The sequence below is a fragment of the Callithrix jacchus genome, chromosome 8 (assembly GCF_049354715.1).
Source record: "Callithrix jacchus isolate 240 chromosome 8, calJac240_pri, whole genome shotgun sequence".
NCBI classification, from domain to species: domain Eukaryota; kingdom Metazoa; phylum Chordata; class Mammalia; order Primates; family Cebidae; genus Callithrix; species Callithrix jacchus.
In genome coordinates this window covers 140023232-140045876 of record NC_133509.1, presented here as the reverse complement: position 1 = coordinate 140045876, position 22645 = coordinate 140023232, and the positions used below count along the sequence as shown (strand labels likewise).

The window sequence follows — 22645 nt, the reverse complement described above, 5'->3', positions numbered from 1 at the left end:
GCCTGCCCTCACCACAGCCCCTCAGTACCCAGGCCTGCAGTGCCCTGTGCTGGCTCCTCAGGGTCAGGGACCCTCTGTCCCCCACGGAGCCCTCCCCACGTCTCCTGACTCCACATGGTGGCAGCACACTGACTAGGACTGCCTCTTTCAGGAAGCCCTCCATGCTTTACACCAGCTATGTTGATGCCTGTATTCTGGCTGCTGGGGGTGGAACTAAAACTTAGGAAGAAGGCAGGGATCCCTGAAAGGCTGGCGGACCCTGGCCCGGCCCCGGGGAGCTAGCCGTGGGGGAGGCTCTGGGACACGGCCTGGCGGAGTTGGCTGGGGCTCAGGGTGGGGGCTCTCTTTGTGGGATATCCCTGCGTGAATCACCCCTTTGGGCGCAGGCACAAATGCAGGAAATTGCCGTTCGACTGAACTCTATTTTCTCTCAGAGAGGGGAAAGTCTGTCACACGAAGGGCATTGTTCCCTAGGCCAGTGCTTTCCGGGTGAGCTTGCTCTGTAAGTGGGGCCGGGCTTGCTTGGAGCTGGGGACCTGGGCTGAGCTGTTTCCCTTCGAGACCCAGGGGCGCCTGGAGGCCGGGCACATGGGGCCTCGGTGCAGCCGCCAGCCCCAGGTGATAGCACGTCCACAAGGAGGGTGTCGGCAGGAGCAGGGCCGGGGGGCCTGTGGAAGGAGGGGCTGGGTTGGCCTGACTGAGGGCACGTCTGTTTCATGCCTGACGGGGTTTCCGGAGTCCCCGTGTACAGGGTTGGCCAGGGAGAGGAGGGCAGGTGTGTCCTCTGGGGCCTCGCCACACACTCCCTCTCCTTCCCAGGAAGGGGCCATAGGCCTCCCCCAGGACTGCGAGGCCAGTCCAGCCCCCGCCCCAGGGAAGGCTTGCAGCCCCCACCCTGCTGTGGGCCGGTTTGGCTGCTGTGTCCTGGGGAGACCCTGCCATGTGGGGAATGCAGCCGGGCTGATAGGAGGGGAACCGGAGAGTCCTGTCGGGGTGCACGGGTCGGCATGGGGATGCTTCACAAGCTGACGTGCTGCCCAGAGGGCTGGGGAATCGTCTGCAAAGGCCGGGGCGGCGGGCACCGCTCCCACACCCTTAGGGCAATGCCGGATGGGGGTGGACCAGGGAGCCAGGTGCACAGGCCCAGGAGGAAGAAGCTCCATGGGGGTCGGGAGTTGGGCGGAGGGAGATGAAGTGACTTGGGTCTTCTCCTTCGGCCACACTCCCTGGCCCTGGCCAGAGCCGCTTCATTTCTGAGCTCTGCCCTCCAAGCTTGTGCCTGGCATCTGAGGCCCATCTGCCGCTGGGCCCACCACCCCACTCCCCAGAAGGCACTGCCCAGTGAAGGTGGTTTCTCCTGGCCTGGGGTACACCCGCAGGCCCCGCCCACCCCAGCCCATGACGGGGACCCTCTTGTGAGCCTCACTGCCCTGGTGTCCCAGGGGCCACGGGCCGTTAGGGGCATACCCAGAACACATGCACACATGCACACGATGCCCCATGTTGTTTCGTAGTCCCTGGAAACCACAGTCAGGAACAAAACAGACCAACAGAGGAGACAAGACCAAGCGTGAACTGTCCACAGGCTTAGAGCACGTGTGGGCAGCGAGGACCAGGCCCGGCCCCCAGGCACTGTCAGCTCTGCAGGTCTCGGAGGGCCTGCATGCGGCCAGCGGGTGCTCTCACCTCCCACATCATGGGCTCACATGGGAGGTGGCTGGCATGGCAGGTACCCAGCCCTAGAAGAGAAAGAAGCAAAGTACCCGCCCGTGCCCACAAGAAGAGGTGTGCACAGAGGGACCGGGCAGGGCAAAGGCTCGGGAAGAACCATCTGGAGGCTTGGAGGTGCCCAGGGGAAGGACCCAGAGCTGGACATGGCTGGGAGGTGTGGGTGAACAGGAGGATGCCCACACCTCCCCAGAACGCATGGTGGTGGGGGCAGGGGCGCGGGGCCTGGGGAGGTGTGGGCATCCTCCTGTTCACCCCAGGGAGAAGAGGTCGGTGGAGGAGTCGTCTCTGAAAATGCAAAGTCAGAATTTCCCTAGGTTAAAGACGTAAGACTCGGGCGGGAAGGGCACAGAGCTTAAGCAGGAGGGTGGGGGCCAAGCCATCTTGGCATCTGGCAACAGGCCCTGTGGCTCAGTGGCCCATCTGTTCCCCTCCCCATGGCTCAGCTACTCCCGGCTTCTGCTCAGGGGGCCTTCCACCTTTCCTGTGGGCTCCCCAGCCCGTCTCAACCAAGGAGGCCCCTGGAGCAGTGGCTCAGGGCCCTCCCGAAATGCAGGGTCAACGCACGCACTCCGGCTTCCGGGTATGTACTGCTCACCCTTCACAAGGTTTCCCATCTTTTTTTTAATCGTAGTAAAAGATACACAATGTAAATTTGCCCCGTAACCACTTTTCGGAAGTATTTTTAAACTGAAAGCGAAATACATGCCATGGTAAAACGTGAATCGTACTTACAGGTTTGCAGTGAGCGGTGCGCCCCGCCAGAGCCCGCGTGCTTAGCCGCGCCTTGTGCCTTACGTTGTGTTAACACGTGCAGCAACATTTACCATCCTGACCTTTTCTTTCTTTTGTTAAGATGGGTCTTGCTCTGTTGCCCAGGCTGGAGGGCAGTGGCATGCCATAGCTCACTGCAGCCTCGACCTCCTGGGCTCAAGAGATCCTCCCACCTCAGCCTCCAAGTAGCTGGGACCAGGGGTGCACCACCATGTCCAGCTACTTTTTTGTAGACACTGTAGGTCTTGCTATTTTGCCCAGGCTGATCTTGAACTCCTGAGCTCCAGCAATGTGCGCGCCTCAGCTTTGCAAAGTGCTGGGATTATAGGCCTGAGCCACCGCGCCCGGCCATCCTAACCGTTTTTAAGTAGACAGCTCAGTGGTGTTAAGGAACAATGATGGCGGGCCCTCCAAACCTGAACCCGTTCCATGCAACGCCAGCGCCCCCTCCACGCTCCCAGCCCCGGCACCACTGCCCGCTTTCTGCCTCTGTACATTTGATTCCTCTGGGGATCTCGCGTAAGTGAACTTGAGCAGGATTTGCCTTTTTGGGGACGCCGCATAATGTCCTCAAGCGTCGTCCACGGGTTGGAATTTCCTTCCTTTTTAAGGCTCCCTAATGTTCCGCTGTATGTGTAGGTCACACTTTATCTATTTCTCCATCCATGGACTTCAGCCTCTCCATGTACAAGTTTTACGTTTTCATAAAGCCCAACTGGTCTATTCATCATCTCGTTGCCTCTGCCTTTGGTGTCATGTCCCAAAAAATCACCGTCAAACGGAATGTGCTGAAGCTCTTCCTCTGTTTCCTTCTAAGAGTTTTACGGTTGTAGCTCTTGTATTTAGACCTTTCATCCATTCCGAGTTAATCTATTTGTTTTTTGAGAGACAAATTTCACTCTGTGATTCAGGCTGGAGTGCAGTGCTGTGAGTCTGCTCACTGCAGCCCCTTCCTTGGTCTGCCAGGGTGCTGGGAATTCAGACATGCACCCCTACCCACGCCTGGCCGGAGTTACCCTCCGATGAGGGTGGCTGGGGAAGATCCTACTTCCTCCTTTACCTGCGGATACCCAGTTTCCCAAGGACGCCTCGCACTCCACCCAGCACCACAACAAACAAAGCACATCTGCAGGTGGCCCTCCTTCCAGGTGCGTGGGCCGGAAACCCTGGGGGACATCCCTGGCTCTCCCGTTTCCTGCATACTGAACTCTTCTCAGATCTGCTGCTGAGGCACATCCTGGACCCGGCCACAGCTCATCACGGGCCCTGTGGCAGACACAGTGTGGGGACCACCCCGCTTTGAGGGTTTCTGCCCCACGCAGCGGCCGAAGCCACAGGAGTGAGCGTGGCATGCCCCCACCAGCACTCTCGGGCTGGCTGCAGCTCCCACGCTTCCTCTCTGCACTGTACTCTTTTTTTTTTTTTTGGTTTTGAGAAGGCCTTGGTGGTCTTCAGCGTGGGGCCAGCTGTGCCATCTCCTTTCCCTCCCACGATGCAATTATTTTGAAGTCAATTCCGGATGTCGCCTCCTATTTCAGTCTTACCTCTAACTCCTCTCTCAGAAGCTGCCAGCGCAAGCGTCCACAGGCCACGATGCGGCAATGCGGATGACGCCGCAAACAGAGACTGTGTGCCCGTTCCCAGGACGCATGGAGTGTTCTCCACGTGGACATATGCTAGGTCCCCAAACAGGCCTCAGAATGGCTTGAGAAGTGGAAGCAATGCCTGGAGGCAAACGGACAACAACGTGGTGCCTGCAGAATGCCAGAGGAAAGTGACTTCCAGCCTAGACTTCTTTTTTTTTTTTTTTGAGAGGGAGTCTCGCTCTGTTGTCCAGGCTAGAGTGCAGTGCCGTGATCTCAGCTCAGTGCAACCTCTGCCTCCTGGGTTGAAGGGATTCTCCTGCCTCAGCCTCCCGAGTAGCTGGGACTACAGGCGTGCGCCACATACCCGGCTACTGTTTTGTATTTTTAGTAGACACGGGGTTTCACCGTGTTGGCTAGGTTGGTCTCAAACTCCTGGCCTCATGTGATGCACCTGCCTCAGCCTCCCAAAGTGCTGGGATTACAGGTGTGAGCCATGGTGCCGGCCCCAGTCTAGACTTCTATACCCAGCCCACCTATCATTCAAGGATGAGAGTGTAACAGACATTCTCAGATAGGTATGGTGTTCAAAATGTGTCTCCCATGCACCCTGTCTCAAGAAGTGGCTGCAGGATGGACTCCACCAGAGCAAGGGGAAGGGAGCCTTCGGAGGGCTGTGAAGGGAGGTGTCTGAAGGCCAGCTGTGGCCACGTGGGAGTTGGCCATTGAGAGTAGAGAGTGTGACACCTGGTGGTACCACAGCTAAGGATGCTGCTTCCGAGCTGTATCTGCTGTGACTCATGCCTGGGACCTGGGAGACTGTGGCAGAGTTGTGGGGATTTAGAAGCAGAACTGCAGAGCAGCCCCACCAGCCTTGTCACAGGCCCTGACTGTGGGGACCTGGGTATCCTTAGGATCCCCAGTCCCTGCCCACTGACGGCCCTGAACGGCTCCTGTGAAGTACCTGGAGGCCGAAGACACCTTGACCCCAGGCTTTGTTCAGTTCTCCTGAGACTTTCAGCTGACAGGGTAAGGCTGAGCCCACTGTGAGGTGAGGTAAGAAGAAAGATAATATAGCTTGGGATATGCAAAACAGGCGGGGTCACTGGCTCACACCTATGGTCCTAGCACTTTGGGAGGCCGAGGAGGAGGACTGCTTGAGCCCAGCCTGGGCAACATAGCAAGACCCCAGTCCACAAAAATATAAAACATTGGCTGGGCATGTGGCGCACACCTGTAGTCCCCACTACTTAGGAGGCTGAGGTGGGAGGGTGACCTGAGCACAGGAGGTCAAGGTTGCAGTGAGTCAAGATGGCGCCACTGTCCTCCAACCTGGGCAAGCGTGAGACCCTAACACAGAAACAAGCCCCCACCACCCAAACCCCCCAAACCTGACCGTCTCTAAGACTCCCACCACAGGGGAAAGAAAAGGCTTTTCCAGCGCCTGGAAAAACCAGCAGTTCCCAGGCTCTCCCTGCCGAGCACCTCACCAAGGCAGGACCTTCCACCCGGGAGGAGCCTTTCTGTACTCGGCCTCCTCCGTGGCCATTCCTGGGTTGCAGGTGCTCCAACATGCTCAGCCCCTTTGCTTAGGGAAGCCGCCCTGTTCCTACCTGGTGCAGAAGCCCAGCTGCACACATACACTCCACGCTCACACACAGGCACTCACCGCCACTCACACACACATTCAACAGTCTCTCACACTTCCCCTTACACACTCACACACCTCTACACCCCCACATGCACACACACAAGCACTCACCCCCACTCACACATTCAACAGTCTCTCACACTTCCCCTTACACACTCACACACCCCTACACCCCCACATGCACACACACAAGCACTCACCCCCACTCACACACATTCAACAGTCTCTCACACTTCCCCTTACACACTCACACATCCCTACACCCCCACATGCACACACACAAGCACTCACCCCACTCACACACACACACTGCCACCCACACCCACACATTCAAGTCTCTCACACTTTCCCTTACACACACACCCCTACACACCCACATGCACACACACAAGCACTCCCACTCACAGCCACTCACACATGCCGACACCCACATTCACTCACATGCTCCCTCACGCTCGCTTACACACACACACCTCTATACATCCCCACACTCACACCACCACTCACCCCACTCACACACACACGCTGACACCCACACCCACTCAACACTCCCTCTCACACACTCTCCCTCACACTCAGACACACATGACCCAGACCCCTCCTGTCCCTCCTGGTGTGGTCTCTGCTGTATCCCAGCCCCCACTGCCAGTCCTGGAGCCACTCTGCCCACTCATGGGCACCCTGCACACAACTCCTGCCCACACCCAGTGGACTTCTGTGCACTCCTGACCCCCCATCCTGACCCTCCTCCCATCTCCCTCAACCCAGCCTCTCTCAGGACACTCTCGCCCTCACCTCGGACTCCCCGACATTCTCCCGGCCCCCCGGATTCTCACTTGGCTCTGTCATGCCTGTAGCTCCCTGCCCAGCATCCCCAACTCTCTGACCCATCTGCTGCCTGTGAGCTTACTGGGAAAGAGCTGAGCCCGGGAGGAACCCAGTGTCCCCCTGTACCTGCTGTGTATCCAGCATGGCCCAGGAGCACCGCCCACCCAGCACCACCAGGAAGCCTTGCTCCCCAGGCCCTCTCAGGGCCTGCACCCAAGCCCCTGCCACCAGAGACCACTTCACCTCCCTCCCCTCCCATCTCATCCTTGGCAGGGGGCCTTGCCTCACTCCCCTACAGAGGAAGGAGGACACAGCCCACGGCAATCTCCTCAGGTCCTGCAAAACACCCACCTACCTGCTGCGGGGCAAGGCCTCAGGCCCCACACCCTGGCCCCACAGGGTCCTGCCCTGGTGGTGCTCCCCTCCTGAAGCGTCCTCCCGAGTCTGTACCTGGATCCCCAGAACCTGCGAGTATGGACATTTTATAGCAAAGGGGACTCAGCAGGTTTGACTAAAGGAAGGATCCCGAGACGGGGAGATGGGCCCGGATGACCTGGGTGGGCCCTAGATGTGGTCACAAGGGCCTCAGGAGAGGACACAGGAGATGTGAGGACGGCCGTGGAGTCAGGGAGAGGACGGAGGGGCCCGAGGCTGGCCTTGAAGGTGAGGAGGGGGCCAGGGTCACCTCCAGAAGCTGGAGAAGACGAGGAACGAATCCTCCCCGGAGCCCCCAGAAGGAGCCCACTTGTGACCCTTGACCTTCGCCTGTTGAGGTGCATTTTGGACCCCGTCCCCAGGGCTGGAAGGCCATGGCTATGCTGTTCCCAGCTTCGGGGTAGGCCGTGGTTTGTCTGGGCAGCCCTGGGGAGCTGGTGCTGGTGCTGTCACCCCACGCGGCTCTGGCCCCGCTAGGAGGCTTCTTCAGGGCCTCTGCCGCCACGCTCAGCAGGCTGTCTGAAGACCCCACACTGCTAGAGCCAGAGGTGGCTTTTCAGAGCTCTCCACTGTGGCTCAGGCCATCTGGCCAACCGAGTCCTCTCATTCCCCCTCCTGGAGCCCCTCCCACACCCAAGTTCCTCCTCCTCCTCCCCCTGCACCCGCTTCCATGGGGACCAAGGCCACCCTCTGCATAGCCACCGCTCTGGACAACAAAGGCCCTCGGACCAGTCTCTTCCACCCCTGGCTCCAGGCAGCCACGGTGACCTCCCAGAGGCTCATCCAACCACCTGCCCTGCCCAATCCTTCCAAGGCTGCCAGTGTCCCCAGCGGATGTGCCAAGCACAGGCCAAGGGAGCCGCCCCCACCACCACAACGCCGCTTCCTGCCTTGGCCTCCACCTGCCAGGACAGCTTCCTTTCTCCTGCCTTGGATCCCTGGGTTTCTGGGGAGCGTCCTGTCCTTGGGGAGGCTGTCCTCTGCCGCTTGGCATGCCCGTCCTAACTCCTTCTGACACTGGGCCTGCCCCGAACCCCCTGTTCCGAGCCACCCCGGCGCACAGCAGGAACTGGTGAAATGGCTGGGCTGCTTCTCCCTTTCATCTCGGAGGGACAGCAGGCCTCACCTGCCCTGTCCTCAGCTCCACAGACAGCATGGAATGTTCCTGAACAGCCTCATTGACATGGGTTTTTCCTTTTTAAGAAAACAATTAAGCCAGGAGCGGTAGCTCACACCTGTAATCCCAGCACTTTGGGAGGCTGAGGCAGGTGGAGCACCTGAGGTTGGGAGTTCAAGACCAGCCTGGCCAACATGGAGAAACTGATCTCTACTGAAAATACAAAATTATCCGGGAATGGTAGTGACACGTGCCTGTAACCCCAGCTACTCAGGAGCCTGAGGCAGGAGAATCGCTTGAACCCGGGAGGCAGAGATTGGGGTGAGCCGAGATTGTGCCATCCAACTCCAGCCTGGGCAACAAGAGCAAAACTTCGTCTCAAAAACAAAAAAAAAAATTGAACTGAGCCAGGCATGGTAGTGGGAGCCTGTAGTCCCAGCTACTCGGCAGGCCAAGTTGGGGGAGTTGCTTGGGGCCTGGAGTTCACGTCCAACCTGAGCCACATAATGAGACACTGTCTCTAAACAAAAATTCGTAAACATGTAACCGAAATTCACAGAACACTAACCACGTCACAGTGCACACGGTGGCATTTGGCACATTCATGCTGTTGTGCGACCACCAGAACTGTCCAGTTCCAGATGCCTCTGTCACCCCAAAAGGAAAGGAAACCCAGCGCCCACTGGTCAACATCTTCACCCTCCCTCCCTCAGCCCCACCAGCCTGCATCTGTTTTTCCACATCATGGATTCACGTGTTCAGGACATTTCTGTTTTTCTTTTGAGATGGAGTCTCGCTCTGTCGCCCAGGCTGGAGTGCACTGGTGAGATCTCAGCTCACTGCAACCTCCGCCTCCCAGGTGCAAGCAGTTCTCCCGCCTCAGCCTCCTGGGTAGCTGGGATTACAGGCGCCCACCAGCATGCCTGGCTAGTTTTTGTATTTTTAGTAGAGTTGGGGGTTTCACCACGTTGGCCGGGCTGGTCTCGAACTCTGATCACATGGTCTGCCTGCATTGGCCTCCCAAAGTGCTGGGATTACAGGCATGAGCCACCACACCCGACCGGGATGTTTCATATACACAGTCACGGAAGACGTGGCGTTTGTGTCTGGCTTCTTTCCATGTTTTCGAGGCTCACACGCTGCAGCCTGTGTGCGGGAATTTCGCTCCTTCTCATGGCTGATCATGTTTCTTCACACGTCTACACCGCATTTTGTGTCCATTCACCCGGCAACGGATCCTTGGGTTCTTCTTCCCTTTGGCTGCTGTGAACACGCATCTGAGAGTGTGTTTTCAGCTCCTCTGGGTGGACACCGGGGAAGACGCTTGCTGTACCACAGGGTAGTTCCACACCTAACTTTGTGAGGAGCCACCAGGCTGCGTCCCACAGCGGGGCACCTTGCTGATATTTTCAGGCACGTCAGCTCTGCAGTCTGCACTGCCGGCCGCCTGGGCTGAGCGAGTCTGGGGAGCGCGGTGCTCTGTGGAGCTGCTGGCTTTCCCGGGGCTCCTCTGCCTGCCTGGGGCTGCTGCTGAAAGCTGAGACTCGACCTCGTTTTCCACACACCCACAGGCAGGGAGAGGCCTGTGCAGCACTCGGGGGGTGCAAACTGGCCCTGGGCCCCGCCTGCACAGGAAAAGGGGCCTGCCTGGCCGCCGGGTGGGGTGGGCCAGCTTCGGGGCTGGGTGCTCTGGTGGGTGGTCTCTCTGGCTTCTGGGACACCAGGCGGAATGGCTAAATCGGGAGGCACAGGCCCCTGTAGAGCTACTGGGGCAGTGACAGCTGGACTCGTGTGCCGGCTCCATGACCACTCCCCCGGTGTTCCCAGCTGGTAATGTCCCTCCCCTGCAATCTGCAGGTGGCCCAGGACTTTCTGACCCACAGGATGCAGCAGAAATGACACTGTGTGAGGCCAGGTCACACAAAGCGTGGCAGCTTGGCCTGGCCTGGTGAATGTGCTCTGAAGGGAGCCAGCTGCCACGAGAGAATCTGACTACCCTGAGACCACCACGCTTCGGGAAGCCCACACCAGCCACAGGGGAGGCCAGCTGGCCCTGGCTGTTCTAGCCACTCAGCTGAGGCACAGGGCCGGGGCGAAGAGGCCATCCTGGATGGTCCATCTCGTTTGGCCTTCAGATGGCTCCAGCCCCAGTTGCCACCTTACTGCAGAGAGACCTCAAAGCAGGACTGCCTGGCTGAGCTGGGCAATCCACAGGCTGGGCAATGACAAAGGGGCGCTTGAAGGCACTAAGCTTTGGAGTGCTTTGTGACACAGCAACAGTTAACAGGGACCTGGGAGTCAATTTGGAGCCCACATGGCCAGTCCATTCTGAGCATGTCCCCCCAGCCATAGTTCACGGAGCAGGTGCCCATCACGGTTCACGGCTACTGTGGGCCTTAGCTCCCCTCCCTCAACGTTGCTTCCTGCCCTGTGGAGGTCAGACTGGTCTTGAACTCCTGACCACGGTTGATCCACCTGCCTCAGCCTCCTAAAGTGCTGGGATTACAAGCAAGAGCCACCTGTGCCTGGCCCCAAGGGCTCTTATTGAGGTTAGGTTAGGACTGGAGGAATCAAGAGACCGAGCTGCCTCCTAATGCAGGCTTGTCCAACCCATGTCCTGTAGGCTGCATACCACTGCAAATGGTGGCATTTGGAGGGGGTCCTTGGAATCCATGCCCAAGGAAGAACTGCAGCTGCCTGGGACCCTTCCACACCCAGGAAGGGCCGTCATCAAGGTGGGACTTGCAGAAGGAGGGAAGGGCAGCTGGCTTTTGAGTGGAGGGACAGCTCCAGGGACAGCGTGGCAGCTCCCATGCAGGGCAGCTCCCAGCCACCCTTGCCACCTCGAGGGGAGGCACCCTCAGCCCACGCTCTGGCCCCTCCTGCTCCCCACTCTCCTCTCCCCTGGCTTCCTTCCAGGGCCCGCTCTCTTCCGACTGGCTTTGAGAAGCGTCTACACTCCTGCTTTCCCTGGGCTCCTAGACACTCCAACTTCGGTCTCCGGGATTGTCTTCCTGGGCCCAATCCCTCCCTCCCTGGGGGGTCTGCCCCGCCCGTGGACCCCTGGATTAAATCTTGGGCTTACGGTCCATCACAGTGGGGAGGTATCGGCTCGGCTCATCGCACCCCAAAGCTGCAGGCCTTCGGTTCCAGCCCCCCCTGACAGGGGTCCTCGCACCTCCAAGCCCTCCCTCTCCCAGCTAAGAGGTCCCGAGTCCCACCCAAGCACAGAACCCCGGCCGCCTGGCCCAGCCCCGCGGCCGGGGTCGACCCGGCCAGTCCTTCCTCTGCGCGACGCCCACGTGCCTGCGCGGCTCCCCGGCCACCGCGGCTACCAGCGCCCCCAGGCGCGCGGCACCCGACAGGTGGCACCTGCGAGCCCCGCCCACCTCGGCCGCCCCGCCCCGCCCCGCGCGCCCACTGAGCATGCTCAGAGCCGCGGTCACGCGCCCGCCCGCAGGCGCCTGTCTGGACTGGGCGCTGGCCCGCGTCAGTCCCGGCCGCGGTTGCGGCCCCGGCCTGTTCTGGCGGCACCATGGAGCGCATCGAGGGGGCGTCCGTGGGCCGCTGCGCCGCCTCGCCCTACCTGCGGCCGCTCACGCTGCACTACCGCCAGGTGAGCCCGCGCCCCCGCGCCCCCGCGCCCCGGCGGCCCCGCCCACGACCCGCGCCCCGCCCTCCGCGCTGCCGGCCCCGCCCACGACCCGCGCCCCGCCCTCCGCGCTGCCGGCCCCGCCCACGACCCGCGCCCCGCCCTCCGCGCTGCCGGCCCCGCCCACGACCCTCGCCCCGCCCTCCGCGCTGCCGGCCCCGCCCCGGAGCCCCGCCCCCGCCTCCTTCCGAGCGCCCGCGCGACCCGGTCTCCGCCCACTGGATCGCTGGTTCCCTGACCCACTGAGCCCCCAGGCCGGGGAGGGGCCGCGGAGGGACGTCTGAGGAGGGACCACTCATCCTTTCAAGGACGCTTTGCTGGGCCCCGTCCTTCCTGCCCACTCCGTCCGACCCTTTTGGCAGTGGGACTCCTGGGTTGCCCGGGCGATCGGGAAAGGTGGTGGCTTTCATGCTGCATCTCGAGGGAGGAGACAGCTGGGCCGAGAAGGAAGGAGCAGGGAGCGCAGAGGGAGCAGGGAGGTGGGAGAAGGAGCCGAGTGCGAAGTTGGGAGACCGTCTCAAAGTCGGCTCCCTCCTTGGGTTTTCCAGGGAGGGCATCTCCTTGTAGTCTCCATCTGCCTAAGCTCAGCCTTCCCCACCTCCCCGGGTGTCACCTCCTCCCTTGCCAGTCCCAGGACTAGGGGCTGTGCTGCCTGACATGGCACCAGGCACGTGGTAGGTTCAAAGAAATATTTTGTTTTATTTTTGAGACAGGGTCTTGCTCTGTCTCCCAGGCTGGAGTGGGCTGGCATGATCACAGCTCACTGCAGCCTCGACCTCCCGGGCCTAAGCGATCCTCCTGCCTCAGTCCCCCCAGTAGCTGGGACCACGGGTGCACACCACCACAGCCGGCTAATTTTATTTTATTTTTTGTAGAGAGAGGTCTCACTGTTGCCCAGGCTGGTCTCGAACTCCTGGCCTCAACTGACCCTCTTGCCTTGGCCTCCCACAGCAAGGGGATTATGGCATGAGGCATTTGCTGGGAGAAGGAGTTGCTGCTGCCATCCTCTTCCCTCATCCAGTGGATCACTGAGTCCCGGTGCGCTTTCCTCCATGCCCAGCCCTGTCTGGCTTGGCTCCCACCTTTTGCTTACATGCCCACCTGCCCCCAGCAGCTCTTCCCTCTGCCAAAGCTCCTCCATGCCGTTTTGGCAAACACCACAGTCTTCCTGGCCACAGTCAGTCCTGCCCCCTGCCTCTCTGTCAGGTCAAGTGGTCCAGGTCACGGTGCCTCTCTGCCTGCCTGCCTCCCCCAGGGGGCACCCTGTTCCCACCATCACGCCCAGGACCCTGCCTCTCACCATCCCTGTGAAGCCCTCTTGGCCCCCAGCCTGAGAGAGGCCCTGTGCTCCTCACCTCCCTGTTGTGGGAGTCCCGTTGGCTCTGGAGGACACGGGATCCTTCTCCCCAGAGCAAAGCTGAGCTGGTGGCACTGGCAGAGGGTAGCTGGGGTCAGTCGAGGTGCAGCAGGTGGGGACATGGGGTCACTGCCCTTTTCCCTGAAGTTGGCCATACGGGATGCTACCTTGTTTCTCCACAGCCCCCCAGGGCTGGGCCTCAGCTGCAGGGGGTGCAGGTTGGCCCAGGCAGGTCCCCACTGTGGCCCTGGTGGCAGTACTCTCTCCCCCACTGCCCCCTGGAGCTCGCAGGGCAGACCTCGCAGCCTCAGAGGGCAGCCCACTGGCACAGCTCTGTTGAAGGGTGCTGGGAACCAGAGCTGAGCTGGCGTGGGCTGTGGCTATGGTGGACACGGACAGGCTCAGGCCACTCAGGCGGCATCTCCTCAGGGCCAAGGGACACCGGGCTGGACACTGCCTGCCACCCAGGGACAGCTGCAGCCCTCAGTGTTTTGCTGGGTCCAGCCAGGGGAGGCCTGTGAAACCAAAGGCAGGGGAGCCCATGACTCTGAGGCAGAGGTGGCCTTGTTTGACCAGCCCTGCCCTCTCTCCCAGGCCTCAGTGGCCTCCCTGAACCTTCCTGCACCTTGACTTGGCTGGACCTAAGGGTGTGACACACTTTTGAGCTTAAGCCGAGAGGGTCCTTGAGACCTGCACGTGAGGGAAGTGTTTGTGGTGGGGAGGGGCATGGCACAGAGCCATGTAGCAGACTGTGGGTAGGGGGCTTCCCTGGAGCCTGCCCTGGGTGGGTGGCTGGCTCTGGGGTGGCTGGATGTCAGGCAGGCCTGGGCTAGCCTCCTGGGAGTAGTGCCCCATGGCCTTTCGGGCAGCCTGACCTGCGCAGGACACCAGCCCTCCTTTCCCCTGGGAAATCGGCACTCTCCTCCTAGGACTCCTCTGCCTCCCAGCTAAGCTCAGAGGGCCTCTGTGCCTCTGCCTGCCCACAATCCCTTCCCTCACCTCTGTCACCTTCTCCAGGAAGTCCTCACAAAGGCTTCTTCCTTCTTCTGCAGTCCTGGCTGCATTTTCTGTGTCCCTGCTGCTCAGGCCTCTGTCCGTTTCACAGCCTGGGCAGAGCCCCCAGGGTGGGACGAGCAGCTGGCCAGGGCCTCAGGGCTGACCCAGTGACAGAGTAGCGGATTAGCCAAGCATGCTGGAGATGGGACCCCGCGGAACCCCGGCCCAGCCCCCAGGATGCGAGTGCATCTCAGAACCCCATCAGTGTCAGTTCCGGCCTCCCCCTGCAGGCCCAGCCCACACGCCTGCCCATCCTGCCTTCTCCGTTCACTCAGTGCCACCAGCGTGTGGAGGCCCACCAGGGCAGTGTGCCCAGTGTGGGGGAGTGGGAAGGTGGCGGACTGCCACAGGAGAGCAGGACCACAGCGTATGTGGGAGAGCTGAGGCCAGAATCTGGAGGTGGGAAGGGGGCCCAGCCTGGTCACCATCACTGAGTCACGGAGTCCTGCAGTGTGATCTCCCACCTGGCCGGGTGCCACTCTGCCCCATCTGCTCCTGGTGCCTGCCCCTCCTGCCCTCCCATCTTCCTCTGTTCAGTGGCCCAAGGAAGCTTCAGCAGGAAAACCTGACCTCTCCCCTGCCTGCGGGGGCCCTCCCTGCCCTGCTATAAGGAGTCATGCCTACCCTCTCCCAGCTTCCATGAGCCCCCTACACTTGGTGACTGCGTATGTCTCTCTGCAGCCCTGTGTGCTCAGTCTGTGCCAGGCAGTGTTTCCTGGGGTGCCTGAACGCCTCCCGTGCCCTTTGCCTGGTCTCCTGCCTCACTCCTGGGCCTCCCTGCCCCTTTAGGGCCATTTGATCCTCTGCCCACAGAAGCTGCAGCTCCTGGCTCCCGTGGTCCCAGCCTGTGAGCACATCTCCCTGGTTGGGAGTGGGTGCAGCCTCTTCGGTTCCCCAGGCACCTCTGCCCAGCCTGGCCCGTCCTGACCACTATCCTGCCTCTTCCAGAATGGGACCCAGAAGTCATGGGACTTCATGAAGACACATGACAGGTGAGAGCCTGGCCCAGCCCAGCCACTGGGGAAGCCCCACATGATGCCTAGGGGACACTGGGCCCAGGGGAAACTGGGCCTCAACCATCTTATCTGAGCAAGGGGCTTGACCTCCCCAGGCTGCTGGCAAGGTGGTGGGATGGGCCCCACTGGGAACAGAGGATGGGAGGTGGGGCGCCAGGCACGGCCCTCCCTGATGTTTCTGTTCCCTGTGTGGGCCCCCAAAGTCCTCTTGACCTCTAGGTTTCCTGTCCCTGAGGGGTCACCCTGAAGCCTGGGGAGTGAGTTGGGTCCTTGCTCAGGCTGCTGGGACCATGATGGCAGGCAGGCCTCTTCGGGCAGGGAGAGGCCAGCCTGGAGCCTTCGCCCCTGGCATCCAGGGTCTGGGCTGGATGGCGACATGGCTTGAGGGGTGTGGCTGGTGGGCAGCTGGTCAGCAAGGGCCAAACGTCCTGTCAGTCACCCGGCCGCAGCTGCTGGCACCCTGACCTAACGCAGCTGCCCTCGTGTCCTTCCCTGCCCCCGCCTCCTGTCCTGCCAGCTGGAATACAGCAGGTCTGGGTCCTGGCCGGACCATGACCCTGGAAAGCTCTGGCCCTGCCTGGGTCTCAGCCATCCTATCTGAGCAAGGGGCCTGACCTCCCTGGGCTGCTGGCAAGGAGGTGGGATGGGTCCCGCTGGGAACAGAGGATGGGAGGCGGGACGCCAGGCAGGGCCGGTGGTTGCTTCTGTGCTGAGCCCCTCTCCCCGTGCACAGTGTGACCGTTCTCTTATTCAACTCTTCTCGGAGGAGCCTGGTGTTGGTAAAGCAGTTCCGGCCAGGTGAGGCCAGCTGGGGTGCGAAGGGGATCTGCAGGGTCCCTGTGGTCCTGAGGGTCTGAATACAGATGTGGGAGGGGGCTCCAGGGGAAGCTGAGGCCCTGCCAGGGGGTCTGGCTGAGTGAGTGACCTGGAGGTGGCCGCCACATGGCTGTGAGCGTGGTCTGGCTTCCTCCCACGCAGCTGTGTATGCGGGCGAGGTGGAGCGTCACTTCCCAGGGTCCCTAGCAGCTGTAGACCAGGACGGGCCCCAGGAGCTGCAGCCAGCCCTTCCTGGCTCAGTGGGGGTGATGGTTGAGCTGTGTGCCGGCCTTGTGGACCAGCCTGGGCTCTCGCTGGAGGAAGTGGCTTGCAAGGAGGCTTGGGAGGAGTGTGGCTACAGCTTAGCCCCCTCTGATCTGCGGCGGGTCGCCACGTACTGGTGAGTGGGGCCAGGCCCTCCGGCCTGTGGTGTGGCTCAAGAGATGGGAGAGGCTTCCTGGGAGAGAGTGAGTGCCCCATCCTTGGGGGTGTGCAAGCAGGATGGATTCCTCCTTGTTTTTCAATGTGGGATTAGGACAGAACGTGCCTCAGATCCTCAGCCAGGCCGGAACCTGGGCTCTTGGGGCTCTCTCTGGAGCGTGCTGGGCCCCGTGCCCCCAGCCTGCGGCCCCCAGCCATGTGGGGCCAGGCCGGGTGGCAGCTGCTGCTGACAGATGCCTCTACTTCCTGTGGGATTAAGACCCGGCGCTGGGGGTGGGGGTGAGTCACAGCTCTGTTCTCAGAAGGTGGCTCAGGAATGAGGGAGAAACTGTCCTGGGCTGGAGAGGAGGTGGCCCCAGCCCTCCTGGGGAAGAGACATAGCCTGGAGCCTGCACTTTGGGACCTGACCCCACCAAAGTTAAGGGTCTGACTCCTGTCCCATGAGGCCTGCCAGCTGGGGTTGCCTTCTCAGGACAAGAAGCCCATCCACTTCCCCAGGGACACGATGGACTCCTGACCCCAGCTGAGGTCTTGGGGAAGAGGAGGGTGTCACAGAGCCCCAACCCCACCAGCTGAGCACCAGCCTCCACGGCCTTCTCCAGAGGCCACGGTCCACTCCACTGGGAGAAGCACTGGGAGTCCCTGCACCTGTCAGCCTGGCACATGGGCCACTTGGGGTTGAGCCTGGGGCGCTCCTGCCTTGGCAGCCTCAAGGGCTTCACCTGGGCATGCCCCTGGCTGGGTGGGGTGGTCTTCAAGCTAAAGGCAGGATTTCCACGCTGAAGGGTGGACTTGGGTGTGAAGGGTGGGGCCTCGGTTTTCTGTAGGTGTCCACCATGCCCACTGTGCCCCGCCTCCCCGGCCCGTGGTTCTGAGCACAGGAGGCATGGGAGGGGTTAGAGTCCCCTTGGTCCCCCTGGAGGAGGTGGCCTGGGCAGAGTCCAGGCAGAGTGCTGGCAGAGGGGCTGCACGGTGAGGGCTCTCGGGCCAGTGGTCAAGCCGCCGGGCTGCAGTGGTTCTGCTGGCACAGCCTCTGGGCCACAGCCTGATTGTGAGGGTGCTGGGAAGTGAGCAGTCTGTGAAGACTTGCATCGTGAAGGGCAGGCCATGGCTTCTGGGACACAGGACTGGAGATGGGGCTGACGGGGGGTCGGGCGTCTGCCTATGCGGGCCTGAGCAGGGCTGGGCTGACAGCAGAGTCCAGCCACCCAGTGGCAGAGCCTGTGGCTCCTCTGATTCTGGAGGTGAGCCAGGCCCCTTACCTGCCGCAGCAGAGGACAGGGCCCAGGGAGGCAGTCAGCTCGGGGCGTGATGGAGTGAGGTTGGAACGTGCCCAGGGGTGGGGGAGGTGTGGCCCAGCCTAGCTGGCAGATTCCTCTCAGCCGGGCCAAGGGCCGGCCTGTCTCCTTCACAAGCCGGCGGAAACTGGGGCTGGAAACCCCAGACCTGCCACTTCCCTCAGAGGCGCTGTGGTGGCCGCCGCCGGAAATGGGCCATCAGGAAGGGTCTGCGGGAGGTGAGGGGCTGGAGGGCGAGGAAGCAGCTGGGTGAGGTCGGTCTAGGGTGGGTCCCCATCCTGGGGGTGGGGAGGCCTTGAGGGTGGGTACATCTCAGAAGGTGGTGGTCTCTATCCTGCAGGCCTCCGCCAGCCTCAGTTCATGCCACCTGACAGCCCCTTCTGGGGCAAGCCAGGGCTCCTCCGCCCCTGGCCAGCTCCCCAAATGCCCCTTGGTCCCGTTTTTCCCTAGATCCACACCTGGCCCTCCCCCTCCTCCTGCAGAATGCAGCCTGGCCCCCTGCCATCTCTCCTCCCAGCCGTGGCCGCCCTCCACACAGCCAGTCCAGGCTGCTGCCCTCGGTGCCTCACCCTCCTGACGGCTAGCAGCCCACTTCTGGCCACTGCCCACTGAGTGAGGGGGCTCCCTCTCACCCCTCCCCAGCCTGGGCCACTGGGCCTGGTGCTGGGGACCTTGCTGCCACCCTGCCCCATACTTCCATGCCTCGGGGGTCATCGCATGCTGTCTACTGTCTGGAACTCAGGTCCCGTGGGGCGCCCTGCGGGAAGGCTGTGCTGGGCCTGCTGCACTTTTCCCTGCTTCCCAGCCAGCCTGTGTCCTGGGCATGGGCTGGGGCCGTGTCTGTGCCTTGAGGACACCGGCCACCCACTGAGGAGCTCTGACACCGGGAACAGCCGCAGGGTTTCTGCGCTGGGGGCTGCAGATGCGGGGGGGGGTCTTCTGCTCAGGGCCTTGCCAGGTTGCGGGCAGGGTGTCAGCGGATCTGCCATCTCAGGGCGGTGTGGGGTTATGGCAGAATTCAGCCCCCGGTGGCCAGGGACCTAGGGCTCCCTCCCACCTCCCAGTGTGGCCGCTGCTTCCTCCGAGGGCTGGCAGCACAACTCTGGATTTCTCTCCCTTTGATCTTGAAACACTGCTCCTGAGAGCCTCCCGACCCACCTGGGGCGCTCTCCCGTTTCATGGGCTCAGGTCACTTGTTAGGGTCCTTAATCACGTCTGCAAGACCCTCCCTGCCTGGCGAGTTCAACCTGCTCAGGGGAGGGCTGCCCCACTCAGGGAGGGGCCGCAGGCGTGCACTCCGGGTGGGCATCCGGGCGGGAGAGGCCATCCCAGAGCTCTGCCTGCTGGAGGGCAGTGGGAGCAGGGTGGAGAGGGTGGGTCAGAGGGTGGTAGGAGGGGTGGGGCCATGGGACCAGTGTGGGTGGCTCAGCAGACCCTGTCTCAACCCATAGGTCTGGAGTAGGGCTGACTGGCTCCAGACAGACTATGTTCTACACAGAAGTGACAGACGCCCAGCGCCGCGGTCCGGGCGGGGGCCTGGCGGAGGAGGGTGAGCTCATTGAGGTGGTGCACCTGCCCCTGGAAGGCGCCCAGGCCTTTGCGGACGACCCGGACATCCCCAAGACCCTCGGCGTCATCTTTGGTGTCTCGTGGTTCCTCAGCCAGGTGGCCCCCAACTTGGATCTCCAGTGAGATTCGGGGGTCTAGTCAGAGCCCCCCTGCAGACCCAATAAAGGCTTGCACCGCTCCAGCCTCTGCCTGCTGGCTGTGGGCTCTGTGACCAGGGCCTCGGAGAGGACTGGGGAAGGGCAGGAGCAGTGACTAACCTGAGATGGGCCTGGGGACATGGTGAGCTGTCCAGCAGCAGCAGCCACTGGCAGCAGGCCATGCAGGTGGCCGCTGCGGGGCTGACGACAGGCTCAGGGATTCCACGGGCAGGGCTAGGCTGTGCCCCCTCTTGGGGTCTGTGCCTGGGGTGGGTTTGCTGCACGGCACGGAATTTCTCCATCTCTGACCTTGCAGAGTCAGCTGTGCCTGCAGCAATGGTGGCTGAGCCAGGACTCGGGAGTTGGGGTCGGGCAGGCAGCACTGCAGGCTGCTCAGGCAGAGAAAGTCCTCCCTGCTCCTGGGCAAGTGAGGGGTCCCCGCCCTGACTGGGGCTGGGCTAGAGCCACTCCACAGGAGCCCGGAGCCCAGGCTGCGCTGTGCCGGGTGCCCCAGTAGCTGCTCCATGCACCCCGGGCCTTGGAAGTCTTCGAGGGCACCTTCCTGGGCCTGCAGGGTATGCAGAAATGTCAGCAGGATTGCCTCAAGAGGAGGGGTGGTGGCACAGGGTGGGGACACAGGGCCAGTGGTCTTCTTGACATGGGCTGGGTTCGTGGTGCTAGCCTGGTCCTGGTCCCGGGGCATGGCCTCAGCCTGGCCCTCCAGCACCAGGCTTTTCCAGCCCCTGAGCATCTCTGGCCTGCATGCTCTGGCCTTGCCCTCTGACCTGTCCTGAGGGTGGGGCCATGGGAGATTCATGCAGCTCAGAGCTGCCTCCCAGGTACCCAGAGTGCTTGTGGGGCAGGAAGGACCCTGCTCACCTGGCCGGCTTCCTGGGCCACAGGTGCATAGTAAGGGCTCCGCAGGCGAATGGGCACATTGCCACTGGTTGTGGGCATTCGCAGGCATCACTGGGCCGTCAATCTGGGGCAGGGTCCTCTCCTGGACATCATTAGGTCCAGGTTGTGGCTCCCAGGAGGAAGGTGGAAAAGGGGACTCTAAGGGAAGGAAGCCTCAGTGCCCTGCAGGGTGGCATCCCCACATGACGCCCTGGCCGTATGGGGATCTTTAACCACCCTGGGTGGGGAAGTGGTGACTGACGCCCCGTTGTCATCCAGTACAGGGCCAGACAGCCAGGAGGCTGTGCCTCAGGGGCCCACAAAAGCAGCGCCACCTGTATGCAAATGCTGGTTGTGGCCCAGGTGGGGCCCTGTGGGCGCCAGCAAGTCCAGTGACAGGACTGCCAGGGAGGGGCTGTCAGGTTTGGGGTGTCTGGGTTTGGGCCAGCTTCAGCTTCACCCTACCCAGGTGAGGCCCCAGCAGGACATTCACAAGACAGGAGCTCTGCCTGGCCCCAGCAGCCCTGCTGTGCCGTCCTTACCTGCATCCGGCCTGGTAACCCCACGAGACTGTGGTGGGCCCTCCGGGCTGACAAGCAGGGGCTGCCCACTGCCTCAGAGGGACCTCTGGCGGGCACCAGGTGGGTCTGCCCCCTGAAGCACGGAGGGGACAGGTGACAGGGTACCTGGACCTGGGTGTAGTCCAGCCCCTCACTCTGCTCTGCAGCCAATGGGGCAGGCCAGCAGGCAGCACTGCCGGGCCTAATGGAGCTGGCATTGATTTCCCGGCACTGGAGGGGGGTTGTAACCGGAAACTCCCCTCCCCGTCCGCTATATTTAGCACTACAGGACCCGGCGGAAGCATAGCTCACTCTGGAGCCCTGCTGGCTCTCCAAACTCCTGGCAGCCGGGTCCCCAGCCTGGTCCCCAGTAGAGCGCTGTGGGCCCAAAGCCCCGGCTAGGCTGAGCAGCTGCACCCTTGCCTTCTGCACACAAGCTGGGCACTGCCTGCCTGAGAGCACACCTGAGCCCCTCAGAGTGGGAGCCCTCCAGGGCGGGGCACAGGTAGCCCCGGGAGGCTGGAGGGTGCTGTGGTCCAGTGCGCCATAGGACAATGACAGGGGACCTTTCTGGAAGATACTGGGTAGCCTGGTCTGATGAGGGTTGGGGCTGGAGCCCTGGCCCTGCTGATCTCAACCCCTCACCCCCAGCAAGGTGCAGCGCCAGGGCAAATGGGTTTCGTGAAATCTGCGTGGGGCGCAAGGGTTCCCACTGCTGCCTTCTGGGGAGCTCCAACCTGGGCCCAGCTGCCTGGCATTTCTGGCTCAAGGGCTGCAGAAATTTCTCTAGGGAAGGGACCCCCTTTCCAATGCCTCTTCTGTCCCCTCCTTCCTAAGGGCAGGTGTGGTCACCTTCTGACCTCGGTCTTTCCTGGATGATGTGAGGTCCAGGGTGGCTCCTAGGAGAGGGAGCTGCCCTGGGCGGGGGTAGGGACTGAGCCCCTGGTTCTGTCCTGATGCTCACCCAGTGGCCCTGAGCCATGGGGACCCAGGCACGTCTCACTACAAAGGGCCTGGAGGGAGGCACTGGGGCCACCACTCCCTGCTTGGCAGGGCAGCCTGGGCTCTCTGTACCCTGAGGCTGGGCAGGCCGGCAGCAGGGCTCCAGGCAGGCTGCGGCCCCTGCGTGTTGAGCTCGAGTCTGGAGATAAGTGTGCATCCCTCACTGGGGCCTCCCTGCTGAGATGGCTCTGAGCTGGGGGCGCCTCGGCTGAAATGCAGTCACTGCAACAACAGGCCCTCACGAGCCCCCGAGGGTCAGCCGCATCGCCACAAGCCTCTGCATGACCAGCCTCTTCAGTCCTTTCCTCCCACAGCTGGCCAAGAGCAGGAAGTGGGAGCTGGACCCGGGAGAGGAACCTGGAGGGGCTGTTCCCTGGGTTCCCTCCTACCCTGGAATTCCCCACCTCAGTCCAGCTACCAGCCCCTCCCCTCCCCTGCACCACGCCAGAGTCCCGACCTCACCCCGTGCCTCTCCCCTCCCCACAGTCGGGTCTTTGTGAAAATGAGGGTCACTGTGGCGCCCACCCAGCGCAGCTGCCTTTGTGACCCTGTCGGTCTTAGCAGGACTCTCGTGTCCCCACTGGCCTTGGGTTGTACTCAGGACCCTTACCAGGGTCCCACTTCTGTGGCTCAGGGCCTTGGCACACGCTGTTCTCAGCTCCTTGCCTGGCTGACCTGTGCCCGTCCACCCTCTGGCGGCCCCCATGCCAGGTTCTGTGTCACTTGTC

At 62.1% G+C, this 22645-nt stretch overlaps 1 protein-coding gene across 2 annotated transcripts; it reads left to right on the top strand.

Moving 5' to 3' along the window:
• Positions 1–11564: 11564 nt before the first annotated feature.
• NUDT14 (nudix hydrolase 14) lies at positions 11565–19502 on the top strand. Of its 2 annotated transcripts, XM_035261713.3 has the most exons (6): positions 11565–11732; positions 14971–15028; positions 15130–15173; positions 15931–15995; positions 16176–16413; positions 19204–19502. In XM_035261713.3, exons 3-6 carry the CDS (start codon positions 15157–15159, stop codon positions 19442–19444), a joined length of 561 nt encoding a protein of 186 aa, XP_035117604.1. In that variant the 5' UTR covers positions 11565–11732; positions 14971–15028; positions 15130–15156; the 3' UTR covers positions 19445–19502. The 2 variants fall into 2 exon arrangements, with proteins under 2 accessions (XP_035117604.1, XP_035117603.1); XM_035261712.3 differs by lacking the exon at positions 14971–15028.
• The last annotated feature ends 3143 nt before the right edge of the window (positions 19503–22645 follow it).

What these genes read in the sequence shown, in the direction of transcription:
- NUDT14 (XM_035261712.3), top strand. Translation starts at nt 11,652, where the DNA reads ATGGAGCGCATCGAGGGGGCGTCCGTGGGCCGCTGCGCCGCCTCGCCC. An exon ending in TTCATGAAGACACATGACAG is followed by an intron (nt 15,174 to 15,930) that starts GTGAGAGCCTGG and finishes CCCCGTGCACAG; the next exon opens with TGTGACCGTTCTCTTATTCA. An exon ending in GGTAAAGCAGTTCCGGCCAG is followed by an intron (nt 15,996 to 16,175) that starts GTGAGGCCAGCT and finishes CCTCCCACGCAG; the next exon opens with CTGTGTATGCGGGCGAGGTG.